The 14548-nt window shown below is 37.3% G+C and overlaps 1 protein-coding gene across 3 annotated transcripts; it reads right to left on the reverse strand.

The window, feature by feature from the left end:
* Positions 1 to 26: 26 nt before the first annotated feature.
* Positions 27 to 14396, reverse strand: LOC104217171 (DExH-box ATP-dependent RNA helicase DExH15 chloroplastic). Of its 3 annotated transcripts, none has more exons than XM_070158486.1 (17): positions 13788 to 14395; positions 13525 to 13700; positions 13090 to 13203; positions 12628 to 12736; positions 12441 to 12527; positions 9180 to 9298; positions 8457 to 8604; positions 7637 to 8236; positions 7283 to 7561; positions 6624 to 6830; positions 5491 to 5853; positions 4390 to 4626; positions 3119 to 3339; positions 1651 to 1750; positions 1411 to 1557; positions 871 to 997; positions 27 to 600 (listed from the first exon to the last, which is right to left on the reverse strand). In XM_070158486.1, exons 1-16 carry the CDS (start codon positions 14250 to 14252, stop codon positions 956 to 958), a joined length of 3414 nt encoding a protein of 1137 aa, XP_070014587.1. In that variant the 5' UTR covers positions 14253 to 14395; the 3' UTR covers positions 27 to 600; positions 871 to 955. The 3 variants fall into 3 exon arrangements, with proteins under 3 accessions (XP_070014587.1, XP_009765632.1, XP_009765633.1); XM_009767330.2 differs by having other exon boundaries at positions 871 to 1019; positions 13788 to 14394; XM_009767331.2 differs by lacking the exons at positions 27 to 600; positions 871 to 997; positions 1411 to 1557 and adding an exon at positions 2520 to 2578 and having other exon boundaries at positions 13788 to 14396.
* Between the last annotated feature and the right edge of the window lie 152 nt (positions 14397 to 14548).

Genomic DNA, 14548 nt, shown 5'->3' on the forward strand with positions numbered 1-14548 from the left:
TTACAAGGCTGAATTATGTCACAACATGAACAAAATGGCTGAAGCTTATGTATATCAAAACAAAGAGGTTTGGGCAACAGGACCATTTCCGAAATGGAGTGATATACATTTTGACTGAAATCCTGGTTGATCTACAAATAAGAAATTTATTTGTGATGGAATATACAATCACACTTTCTAAAAGCGAGTTATATACCATTCTGGTCTATTGCTATGTTGCTACTCCAAAGAAAAAGGAGAGGGCAATCCTCCAAGCTAATTGGTGAACAATCAACTCTAGGAAATCATGCTCACTTAAATTGAATCTATACTTCATTTCCGCTGCATGGTCATTCTACCAAGTGCCAATCAATCTGGAAACACAGATAGACCAACCTGATGTAGTGTGTTTGGTTTAGTCCTTACTACAGATGTATACAGCGTACTCCACTATAATACGTCTTGTATGAAGATACTGATTTTGTCGTTTTTTGACACCTCGCCCATTATCAAAAGCTGCACCTGTCAATTGTTCACTAGATTCTTGCTACTCTGCTGCTCTGAGCAATCTCTCTTATAGCAAGGCTGAGCCTGGCTCAATAATTTAAAACTGTTCTGGGACTGGTTTTAGACCAGTAAATTCAGGACAATGAGAGAGAAATCAGTATCATGAAAGGAAGACAAAGATGAGTCTACTTTGCAAGGGTAAAAGAGTTGTTAAGACGTGGGAGCTGATTAGTACTTCGAACTGTGTGAACCATGGAGATCGTGAATGAACCATCAATTGACATGCTGGTGATAAATGAGAAATTCACTAATTTGTAGCCTCGTCGACAGAACATAAATTGATCAAGTTCTATTACTTTTACAGGAACAGTGGCTATGGATTACCTGCGTTTGAGTTCGACTCCTTAAGGAGATGATGAATTTTCGTTTGAATATCATCCAGCTAATTCACTTATTGGTGGGCGGTCCATTATGTTAGATGCACCCTTGGCATTGCTTTGCAGCAGTGGATCTATATCAGGCAATTTAGGAATCTGAAATCATACAGAAAAGGAAAAATAAAACAGGAAGAAAACTAAAAAGAAGTGAAAGGAAGAACAGAAAATAAGGAGTTGTATAATCCCTGAATATAAGGAACTTAGTAAAGTGTAGGGCCATCTCTGTCTTTATTTAATTATATAGGCTGGGTGCCTAAACGTATGCCCTTAAACTTTGTAATACTTAGTTCTTAATCTTGTACAATAAAGATTTAGTTGCAAACAAGAGACGAGGCAGAATGAAGATTGACTGCAAATGGTCGCCAAAGAATATGCAATCGCTAGTGCAATATGGATTTCCTCAAATACAGCAAGCAAGAGACTCATAGTCTTTAACAACATGCATACCAGCAAGCAAGAGACTGATAGTCTTTAACAACATGCATACCTGAGCTAATAAATCAATTGTTCTTCGTAGAAGGCGAGCCAAATCTCCTTCATCCATTGCACAGTCCATCATAATCTCTTTCCAAGTAAGACCAGAAGCCCAGGCTTCAACCATGCCAGAGAATTGGCTATCCAAGCAGCAAGGAATCTGTGAAATTAGCAAGTTTGTTTCATAATAATGAAGTGTGGAGCCAACCTGGAACCTATTGTGAAGTGGCTCCAATCAAACTTGAAAACTCACTTGTACTCCATGCTTTTCCTGAAGCTCTAGAATTGAGCTTTTTGTTTCTTCCAATAAGTCAATGACATTCAAGACAGCGGTGGAGGGTTCGTAAACGAAACTGCAGATATAAGATTTCAAATCAGATCTTTCCTTTTCAGCATAGAGGTTTATAAAACATCGGCGATTGTGTAAAAGCCAACTTAACCATGATGAACTGATATTGGAAGTTCACTAAACATTTGCTTTGATTTCTACAATTCTTTTTAAAATACCTAGTTTACCAAAGGAATATAAAGCTCCAGCAAGAACTCCGCACTAAATTCTGGATTAAATGAAACCGCAAACAGATGTCTCACACGAATTGTGCCCAAATTTATAAATGGTATAACATATAAGAACCTCTTTATTTCAGAAACCCAAAAATCTTGTTCAATTAGATAGTCAGTACCTACTGCAACACAACTATCCAGCTATCAAATAGAGCTACTAATCTCCAAACTATAGACTAGTCTCGAGGTCAAGCACAAGTAAAACACATATGACATCGAAAATCTGGAAATTCACCTCCTTATCCAACAAAAATTATGGAAATTCACCAGGACACAAGTAACACAACAGAGAGAAGCCATTGTAATTCAAACTAGAGTGCAGTAAAAGTGAAATACCGTTCCTTCTGGAAAAGTAGCTGTAAGGGTACTGTATGTCGTTAATCCTTACTAGTAAGTATTGCATAAAACTTCAAATCAGGTTTCAGCGAATGTCAATAGTAAGGAAATCAAAATAAAGATTTTTACTCCACAAAAATTTGCCACAAGATTTCAGCTGGATATCAGACTCCTACTTGACATAATCTTCAAGAAAGCATCAGATATCGTCTGAATACTTGCCACTAATGAAACAACAGCCTTGATAGGGATATGAACAGATCAACTACCATCAGCAGTCTCTGCAACATATAGGGGAATTGTAAGCCTATGCTGGATCAGGCCCCATTAAGATCACAGGTAGGTTTAGGTTCTTCGTCTGGAAACTAACTTTTCCAAACCTCTGTACTCTCTTCTTTTTGCACAAGTCTAATGTGACACTGTCCTGCTTGCTGCCTTCTCAAGGGGTAAGACAATGGCAACTTACTGGGGATCCTCTATCCAATATAAGAGGAAGAGCAGGAGAGAGAGAGAGAGAGAGATGAAAAATAATGCTTTACATGGAAATGAGTTGGTCACCAATATGAACTTGAACTTTCTTGTAACTCAATATCTAGACCACTAAATCCTAATTTAGCAATGCTAAGACAAAGAAGAGCAGCGGTGACCATTTTCTTCAAAAGGATAAGTCCTTTATTTATATGGTGGAGGAAAATCCGCATGGAGGTGTATGCAAGAGCTAGACCAACCTACACACTCACATGAACCTATAAAGGTGAATAGGCGATGTCGGAATTGAAATCAGACTGATAGTACTCTGCATCTTTAGAACAAAATTCTACCTGTTGTTTTTCCAGGGCCGAAGTCTAATTCCTTCAGAAACTAGACTTCCACAGACTGCAGCAAGCTGTGCAGGTTTTAGGTCCAGCAACAATTTATTTCGAAGAACCGTCGCAAGCCAAAGTTCATTTTCTCCTCTAATTGCAGCTGCAGTTTCACCCAGGGGGAAAATGACATGTGTATTGATATCCAATGCTCTACTTTCATGTATAACATTGCTGACCTGGCAGACATTGAGTGATGAGTAATTTCTCTGCTTTGTGATAAAAATGAAACAATAATCTGAAATTCTGTTTTAGGACACAAGTTAATCAAGGGCTTCAATCTCAACAGGGAAACTGCCCCCAGGTAATTTGCCAGACCAAGTAAAATAACAATGAGATCATGGGCGCTTGCAGCAGTTTCCAGAATATTTTCTATTTTGAAATTTTTACAACAAAGAACTGGTTCAAGTATCAAACAGTATTCACAAAGCAGCATTTCCTATTTAGTTATCCCGCAAGGCAATATCATAAAAATGTTCTCTCAATCCTTTCCCTGTAAAACACACTCCCTTCATTTCAATTTATATGACGCTATTCGACTGGATACGGAGTTTAAGATCTTAATTTGACTTATATAGCATACTCATGATAGTGGAAGAAGAATATTAAAGTAGTGGTTGAAAAATTTAATTTGATCGCGAAATCATCACATCAAAGTTTAAGGTAGGGGATACTTTAATGAATCTGAATTCTTGAAATTTTGAAAGTTGTACAGAAATGGGATGGCGTCACATTTTGGAAGTCCAAGAATGGAAAGTGTCGTATAAGTTGGAATGGAGGTTTGCTTAAGAGAATGCTGCTTTCCCAAAAGATTTCCACGTCAACTTCAGAAAAGTACAGTTCACAGAAGTGACCGATCATTTTTTCCTGCTCAATTAGCAAACATTTCCAAATTGCAAAATAAAAAAGTTGATCTCCAAGCAGATCCCCAGAAAATGACAAAGGCAACCAACAACAGTGAGTTTCTTAAAAATAAATAATATCATGATAAATTCTTCTTCTCTTTCTTTTGAGTCAAAGATGGTCTTAATGTGTGGTGTTTGAGTACATGAGAGAATAGCAAGCACACTTGAGAATAAAAAGGATTTTACACAATGGAAGAATATGAACATTCAATCATGCCCAATATGAGGATGTTGTAGCAGACATAATGGACTAAGGATGAAAAGTTGCACAACTACACGAAGTACAATCAGTGGCATGTAACAAGCAGATAAGTAGTAATATACCTGCAGAAATTCCTTCCAACCAGTCGGCTCAATCTGCTCTATACGACCAATCAAACGCTTTGACCTAACCTTCAACCGCCGAATCTTCTCCTCAGTGAACTTAGCTGAATCTATTATCTTCTTATACTCTTTAAAGCCCTCTGTACGAGCTATCCTTTTCTTCAAACGGGAGACCTTATTACGTTGGTTCTTGTAACATTCTACTGCATCATTGTATGCTTGAGACAATTGCAAGACCTGACAATACACATCAGCAAAAAGATATTTCAAGTGTACAAGCAAGGATAAATGCTTCAATGTTTCACATGGTTTAAGACCTAAAATAAAAACAAATCATATAGTATGTGACGCTAATTTTTTATGACATGCTATGCTTTTATAAGTAGATGTGTGCAAGAGAGAGACGCAGATAAGTGATTTTCAGGACCTGCTGACATAATCAAAATTACTCGTCACGAGCTATATGCCAATACAGAAGTATGTTAACTCCACCCAGTGCTGAAGCTCAAAAAGTTGGCTCGTGGCAAACTTGTAAAATAAATAATGATGTGAGTAATGCAAGTAACACTATAAAGAGGTGGTCTAACATTTAAAAGTTTGACCAAAAGAAGAGCGATAAGTTGTCCTTATTCCAACGGCATTCCACCAAGAAAAACTAACTGGAGCTTAAACTTCGCACAACTTGAAGTGTATAAATAGTAGCAACTCTACCCAGAGTTCTACATGTGGATAAAAATTCGAAATGGCGAACACTAAAATCTGCAGTACCAATGCTTACTAAAGCAAATGTTATTCGTGCTTACTCTTTGTAGTGAGCAATTCCTGGAAAGAATGTTCTGCTACCTTATATATATATATATATATATATGTTCCTTCTTACCCCAGATAAGAACATCTATTGGCAGAGAAACAAGAAAGATTGTATTCGACGCATAGCTGTTTCTCATCCCTCCTTCCCACCCCCATCCCCCTTCGAAATAAACATGAAATGCAAAAGCAGATGCTAACAAGCATCAACATGAGGAGGAAATCCCCCTAATAGAATTAAAAATGCAACACAGGCAAAACAATCACACCCAATAATCAAGACAAATAGGGTACCTCATCCTCTTCAGATAGACTGCTCAAGACTGGCACATTTAAACTCCAAGACCATGTCTCCAAGGAACCTTCCAAACACCATAGACCTCCAAGTTCAGACACAGCTAACTTCTGCCACTGCATCTCTGCCTTATCAAGAAGCTCAGTCATAATTTCACGAGGCAAAGCATCACCAAGAGCTAAGGCAACATTTGGAAAGCCTGTTCTGTAAACCATTCTAATCCACTTCTCTGTGAAAAGATACCAAGAGTTATCTGAACCAAGAGCCACGTGATAAGACGGTTTAGCATCTTCTCCTCCACTATCACCAACTTCAAAATTTTCCACTACTGTCTTTAATGCAAAGGCATCATAGTCACGCACCTGGAAAAAGGAAGGATTACACATTCCTACTACTGTACGTAGATAACCGGAGAGAAATTTAGTTCAAGAGGAAACTGCAGTACTACAATCATAAACGGCTGTAAAAGAACTAGATATTTGCATGGTAGTGCAACGATATAACTCCTATATGGAATGCACAATAATAATGGCCATCTATTCCCTCAATTCAAAAGAGAAAAGAAAAGACATACGCCATATGACTTGGAAGATAAGAATTATGAAAGAGAGAGAAAGTAAGAGACTCTTTCAACAACAAGATACTTAGCTCCATAGAGTCTAAGATAAACTCCAACTAATTTGGGATTGAGGCATAGTTGATTGATTCATTGATCGATTGATTCTTAGCCAAAGAGTAAAGATACAAGATTAGTGAGAATTTGATGGCGACATGATCCCCCATATCAAGTAACCACAACTGAATAGGAGAAAACAGCCGAAAATTAATAGTTTTATAAACACGGGCAAACTTCAAGGGGTTATATGATATGTCAAACATGTCGCCTATTAAATTTTAACATCAAAGAGCAAGAACTGCATTAAGGTCTTAACACCTTTTCTACTTGCTGCAATTGAGAAAAGCCCCTACGAAAGAGCTTTCTAGTATGTTTGCAGATCAGATGCCGAAGATACAAGCTAATTGCATCTCTGGAGGACCACAATCAAGCATTGTACTTGCTGATGATATGAACGCTTCCATACTTACTGTTTTTTTTTTTCCCAAAAAGAGGGGGGTCACTTGAAATGCTTACCATACTTTTAAGCTTTTCAATATTCAAAGTATCAACCTTCCCCAGATAAACAGCAGCAACTAAATGTTGTACTCCGTCACTGTCGCTGTAGTGCAAAGACATGAATGGAAGGTGTCCATCTTCTAGCTCCTTCAGTAATGGTTTCAACGAAAACACTCTTTCCAGCTCCATTTTTCTTCGCAGTTCTGTTCGAAGACGCTTTTCGGCCTGGAAAAGGTAGGCACAATGACCATTAATAGAATCTTTTCCGGTATCCTTTTAAATTACTGAAGCTGGAAGAAATAGTGGCTGGAAAGAGTGTATGACATGCTGAACACTAGATTAATTTTCAACAGAAAGCAAAGTAGAAAAGATACTCAATAAATGAATAAAGAGCCTTTTCCAATTCATCGTGCTTCCAAAAACTGAAACATATAGGCCAGTGTAACTAGAAAATCATCCTTTAGACAAAGAACCTTGAAGAATATAAAAGGGAAAGCTAAATTAGTTTATACTAGGTAGAAGTAGTTTCACCAGACGACTGGCTCTTTACAGGCTTTTCAGGTCAGAAAGTGAACCTTTTTTCTGATAAGCAAAAGGAAAAACAATGTCCTGCTGCCAGGAAACAAACTGTCTAATTTGAGGCAAAAAAAGTTGAAGAGCATGAGTAACGAAATTACTCTTAATTCTTCCTGGAGTCCAGCAATCTCCTGATATGCTGACTGCGCTAAGAGCTTCTGGCTCTTTCTATCAATCGCTTCCTCGCTAATTTCTGAAGTAAGTGTTTCTATTTCCTTTTCTATTCTGGCAAGCTCCTCTTTTGCGGCAAACATGACATTGCTTCCCACGTAATTCCCAAAACTCTGCTCAATTAACTTCCTTGCCTCTTCCAAAGTCCGCCCTGCTCGTGAGACTTTTATCTCATCTAACTCACTTGATCTACGGGTAACTTTGGCCCCCTGGAGAATAAGAAGACATAAAATCGTGAAATTAAAATAAAATGAGTCAAGGAGGCTCAGGCTAGAATAACGCACCGCAAGAAGATTAAGCACCATCCCATACGAGGCAGTAAATTGTGAAACAAGAGGCTGAAGCCCAGAAAAAAGAACTTTGCAGCACTCTTCAGGCCCTTCATACGGAGTCTGAACAAGAACCACATGACCCTTTTCATCAATACCTCTACGACCAGCACGCCCAGCCATTTGGAATAACTCATTTGAGCTTAACTGGACACGTCCACTATCACCCCTTTTGCTGAGAGATGAAATGACAGCTGTTCTAGCAGGCATATTGATGCCAGCAGCAAGTGTTTCAGTAGCAAAGACAACCTTAACTAGACCTCGCTGAAATAATTCTTCAATGAATGATTTCCAAAGGGGGAGACAGCCAGCATGATGTGCAGCCACTCCTCGGCGGAGGCCTTTCACTGCAGTCACACGCACAGCATCAGGGTATTGAATACGGAACCTCTTGAGTGCCAGCTCAACTTCACTCGTTTCACACTCATCCAGTAACCTGCAGTCTTCAAGATATTGAACAGCTGCATCACATCCTTTCCTGCTAAAAATGAACCAAACTGCTGGAAGCATATCCCTCGCCTTTAGGTGCCACAACGTGTCTATAATTTGAGGTACCTGAGAATATATATTTTGTAACTAAATTTTGTGAAGATAGTCATATCTATGAGTTACTTGACAGGAAAATTACAGGATATAAGTTATATTGACAGTTTTCTGTGAAAATTACAATTTTTTGATACATTCTGTGAAAATGATGATGTAGCAACAAATTATCTAAGAGACGCGAGATAACATTGCAACACAAATTTCAGACTCAATAAGCTTTGGTGCACACCTGTGAGCGGCGAATATTATTTATATCATTCTTTGAAAGCGGACGAACATCATTTTCGCATTTTCTTGATTTTCTTCTTTTAGATCCTTCTTCCTTGTATAGCTCACTGGCGGATTCATCATACTGTAAATAGTTGAGTGACAGCTTCCTGCTCAGTCAGACGAAGGTAATTAGAAATGAAAATTTCAGCATCTTCTTGGGTAATAATTGTCCTTCAAATACTACAGAGTATTTCACACCGTTATGAGTTTTGTCCCATCACGCCCCTGACTATTTTCTGGCCAATCGATCATATGTAGCTGAAATATAGATTCCGAAAATTTTGTAGATACAATCTTTTGAGTTCAGAGTGCATATGGCATGCTCAACATCTAATCAGTTTTATTATATGCCGTGAAAAACGAGAACAGGGCCCAAAATTCAAACTGAAAGAACACTAATACCTGGGAATCAATAGTTTATCAAGTTTTTTTTTTTTTTTTGATAAGATAAATAGTTTACCAAGATTATGATTTTGAATCAATGCATATACCACGACCTTTGGAAAAAAACTATAACAAGTAAAGCAACATATGGTACAAGTTAATCCAATGTTGTAAACGAAATCCGGTGCAAATGCAGTGAGTGCTAAAAATTCCAGAAACAAAAAACAATGCAAGACATTGCCACTGATAAACATAAAACGAGAAGATAAATGAAAGAGTTAAGGGAAAAAAATCCTACCTATTCATGCGTGTACCTTTGTCATCAAGAAGAGGTACTAAAGCTGTCTTTGTGCCGAAGTGCCAAGTCAATGGAACTGGACGCTTGGATGATGTTACCAACTCTGTTCTACCATGAATCTTGAAAGATCGTTAAATTAGAGAAGTGAATACCTATATTTTTTCCTTCTTGTCATTAGATTAACTTTAACAAAACCAGTAAGTAGAACCAGTAAAAGTTCTACTTTGGCAGCCTAGATCCAGTTCAAAACCAGTAACTTTAACAAAACCAGTAACTAGAAGTGGCAGCCTAGATCCAGTTCAAAATTGCACAGCCAAATCAGAATAAAAGTTCATTTTACTATTCTCACAGTATTTTCTCATAATCAAACCAATTTTACTGACAGGCAGGTGATGCAAAAAAATTTAGATAGCAGACACTGAAAGAAAGAGACACAACATCCAAACTTTCAAATCTCCTTAGAATGGAATTGCAGAGCTTTATCCTACGAACAAGAAGGAAAACAAGGGGCATTTTGAGCAGTAAAAAGAAAAGAATAAAAAAAAGATGTAACTAGCAAGGTGTTAAATGGTGACAATATGCCAATGATAGTTTGATTACATAATCTCAAAGTTCACCAAAATTTAAATCATAACCAGCAGTCTACAAAAAATTTATAACTGCCAAAAATGTTTAAGACATTAACTAGAATCAAGCCAACCAAAAAGGCAAATAACCTACAGTTTATTAAAATTCAAGTCTTCTCTTTTGTCGACGCCACAGGTTCCCCAATAACTACCAATTATTAAGGGGTTTACTTATATTACGTTATAGAAGAAGTTTGACAAATCAAACATGAACCATCGAATTGTTCAAGATATAAAGATTCCAATTAGTTGTTGTCTATAGTACAACTTTTAGTGAGGCTAATATGCATACATTTCAAAAAAAAAAATATTTGTCACCTAAGTCTCAAGTTTCCCAAATCCAAGAACGCATTTAAAGTTGAATAAAGTAGGTCAATTATAAGAATCTATGCTCCTGCAATAAAAAGTGCACTTCGAAAAGCTCAACTCCAATAAGAAAGGAAAAGTATGGTAAATAAGACCAGCATCAAGAATGTCACAATCACAATTAAGTAACAAATAGTTTTGGTTTTCCTTAAATGGACAGTAGTTTAAAAGATGGCATATGAATGGATAATTATCGTTCCAACATTTATCTTGACGTGGCAGATAAAAAATATACTGGAAAAAAGCTCAACTAATTAAAAGAAGGAAACAATGTCTATAAACTGTGACCCGCCATCTATCTCTCAACCTGCCTCCCCACCCAAATATCTGCGCTCCTCTCTCTCTCTATATAGAAATTTCAGTTATGTATTATTTCAAATGCGACATGAGGATTACTAATTTCAAAGTAGCCCAAATAAACTGAAGAGTTATATATACTGTTGACCACATGAAAATCGAGAACATAGAAATGGGGTGAATGTCTATGTCTCCCCCCCCCCCCAAAGTTGTGCAAACTCTTTGTTTTTGGTGTCGCGCCCGTCGACAAGGGACGGGTGCGGGATACATCTCGGATTCGGTCAACTAACTTCGGATACTTTGACCCAAGTCCATCGACAAATTTGTGGGGGGGGGGGGGGGTGAGATTTTGATTTCTCAAAATTAAAAATAGAACAGATTTAAGACATGGGAAATGACACACCTTCAATTTTGTAGAACTTTTGTCTCATATTTGCTGCTTTGTGTTTCAGAAAAACCAAGAATTCAAGGGGTCGTGTTCTGAGTTCGGACTTCTGGTAGATAGTAGCAGCTATATAGATGGAGGGTTTTTCACAGAATAAAAATTTAGAATATCTTTATAGCTCTATTTTTTATAATTTTGAATTTTCTTAGTCGAATCCCTGCACCCGTATCCATACCTGGATCCGCACCCCGAATCTTAAAATTTAGATTTTGCCGAATTCGACATCAAATCTGTGCCCGTATCGGCTACCCGCACCCGAATCCGAGCAACTTAGTCCCCCTCCCCCCCAAACCCCCGATTACAGGTGCTTGTCATTTGTGAAATGGGGGGGGGGGGGGGGACGAACTTAGTATATTATAAGTAAACTAAACAAAATAAGGAAAGTTTAAGCTAAGTGAAGTTTCCAAATTCCAGAACTTTAAATATGACACAATAATTATGAATTTTCTCTATCATATTCCTTACCCTTAACCTGACCTATTCTATCATATAATTGTTGAGGGTCTACCGGAAACAACCTCTTTGCCTTCTTGAAAGTGGGGGTAAATTCTGCATACATACTACCCTCCTCAGACCCCACTTGTGGGATTATACTGGGTTTGATATTGTTTTTGTTAATTGCATCATTTCTCTTAAAACTTTATCATATTTAACCCTGGCTGGATAAGAAAATGATTTTTACCTAATGGATGCTCACTAGGGCTGTGCATTTGGATCGGATATCCGAAATCCGATCCGATCCACTCTATTTCGGATTTTCGGATTGGATACGGATTGTGTTTTATGAAATTTCGGATTTTCGGATTGGATTCGGATTGGTATGATTTTAATCCGATCCGATCCGATATCCGAAATTATATGTACCTATATAAATACACACTAAAATTTTAGGGTTATGCTTATTCATTTTTCACACACCCCCTCACTCACTTAGATTTTTCCGCCTCTCTTGCACCTCTCTTCTCTTCAGTGAAGACTAAAAGAGTCTCAATGACTCAAACTTCCGATTTTACTTTGATTTTATGTCTCTTTCTTCCGCCTCTCTTCTCTTCTCTTCTGTCTTTTATGTCTATTTCATGTTCTATTCTTCAACTTTTGATTTTATTATGATTTTTTTGTTTGTTTTGGTAGATGGAAGATGAGATAGAGACACCGAATGAACTTTAAATTGTTGAAAATTTTTGTGACAATCCGATCCGACAATCCGAAAAATTATCCGATCCAAAGTTTAAAATCCGATCCAATCCAATGTTAATTCGGATCGGATTCGGATTGCCCTTTTCAGAATCCGAAATAGGCTAAATCCGATCCAATCCGATCCGTGCACAGCCCTAATGCTCACTATAAGGACAAATGCATCTTTTTCACTTCTACTAATAAAAATGTAGATAAGACACTTCAGCCCAAAAAAAATAATATCTGAATAACACAACTTGAAAGCAGCAACGAAATTAAAGGACCGGAAAAGCATTTGCCAGATAGACTTCATTCGCTATACAAGCAATCACAATTGGTTCACTGCAATACCTGACCTATCCATCCAGCCAACTCATCTGGATTAGCTACAGTCGCCGAAAGACATATAAGTTGAACTTCCTTTGGGCAATATATAACCTTAAGAAACAGAAAGAGGGGAGTAAATATAGGAAATTGGTACTCTGAGGCTGCTCATGAATTGAGATGTAAAGAACTTGCACATTCAGAAGACACATACTATTTCTTCCCAAACTGTACCCCGAGATATGTCACTTAAATAGTGTACTTCATCCAAAACAATTACATCAACATGAAGAAGACCACCATCTGAGGAAGCAACCCCTATGCTGCAGCGTGAAGTGTAATGCAGTAGTAAGTTTAGGAATGAATAGAACAAGCTTGTAATAAAATAGAATAAAAGTCTGACAGTTTCTTTATCCTTTAACCCTTTTTTCAACTTTAAAGGGAAGCCACATGTTCCACAAATTTCAAAAACTAGAGCTCTTTAATAGTTTGATGGTATACATGGTCAACTTTGATTGAGCATAGTATCTCTGAAATTTCTAAGCACGAAAGCTAAATCAAGTTGTCACAAGCAGAGAGCTTTTTTCTCCTAAAAAGTAAATCAGCATGCTGTTAGTCTCCATTTCTTCTATCAAATAACTAATATGCAACAGTTCATAAAACCACTGAAATGTACCTCTGGTATAGCATATTGCGCAAAATCTCAGTTGTCATAATTAAAACCTGAGCATCTCTATTAACAGCTGAATCTCCAGTGAGGAGCCCCACATTACTTTCACCAAACGTTTCACTGTAAGGTGCCCCAAAGAAAATTGAAGCTCAGAAACATAAATATTATGTAAAGGGAAACATGACAAAATTTGATAGAGGTGAATCGTACAAAACAGGACAAAAGATAGGGAGTATACAAAGTTTATGCACTGACGGTATAAAAAATATTTACTCAATCAGGTCATTTAAAAGGTAATTGTAGGTAACTCTAGTTGATAGCATTGATTGGTAATCTACAATAAATAATAAGTAACCTGCTATAATAGTTTAGATAACAATGGTGTAAAAAATCATTACAATGTCACTGTATAGAACTTAAAATACTTCAGTAAATTCGTACCAAAATTCTCGAAATTTCTGATTGGATAACGCCTTAAGAGGAGTAGTATAGAATAGTCTCCTTCCTTTTGCCACTGTAGCAACAGCGGCAGCTTCAGCAATCAAAGTTTTGCCGCTACTTGTAGGCGCAGATACCACAACTGATGAACCTCTCAAAAAAGCTTGAATGGCCAATCGCTTCAACATTTCCCAAAAATATATCAATATAACTGAAAATTAAAAAATTAAAGAAAAACAAATTGAAGTATTTGAAACAAAACTGACCTGAAATTTGTCAATTCGAAAAGAGTAAATAGAAGCAAGTTCATTAGCATCAATAATTTCATCACCGAACTCTCTAACTTCATTCCGAAGCTTCTCGACCCTCTGCTTTCTCGTTTCGTCGAAGTTCAACAATTCACTAAGGGAACTTTCAAGTTCATCATCACTCTCTTCGCCTCCGTCGGATACCTCAGCCGAAACGACGTTATCGTAATCTTCCGCCGCTTCTTCGTCATCATCATCATCATCCTCTTCTTCGTATTCGTCTTGAGACTCTGTTGGAAAAACTGACCTCGGAAATTTGTAGAAGATTCTAGATTTAGAACTGTACGGAGTGTGAATCGAGTTAACGGAGCAGAACCCTGGGGTTTGGATTTGGAGAAGTGGAAGAAATGGAGAGAGGCTGGTTATGGAGTTTAAAGGAGAAGGTGAAGGCCAAGGGAAGAAGAGGATAGGGAGTGTGCTCATGGCGGGAGGGAATTAATTGTAATTTGCTACTCTCTAAAAGAAGATTTTATTCACAAACATTCCGTCATCGTCTGAAAAATAGTAATCATTTTGGAAACTACAACGACAACGAAACACATTAAGATACAAATGATTAAATCCAAAAATCAAACAGAACCACACTGAAAGTTTAATATGGGATTACTTTTTTGTTTCCACAAGTTAAAGATTTCGAATCTTTAGTTTGATTTCGGATTTTTAATATAATAAGCGGAAATTAAAATTTGAGTATTTTATAGTCTTCAACCTGGCTTACT

This window comes from Nicotiana sylvestris, chromosome 10, assembly GCF_000393655.2.
Source record: "Nicotiana sylvestris chromosome 10, ASM39365v2, whole genome shotgun sequence".
Taxonomy (NCBI): domain Eukaryota; kingdom Viridiplantae; phylum Streptophyta; class Magnoliopsida; order Solanales; family Solanaceae; genus Nicotiana; species Nicotiana sylvestris.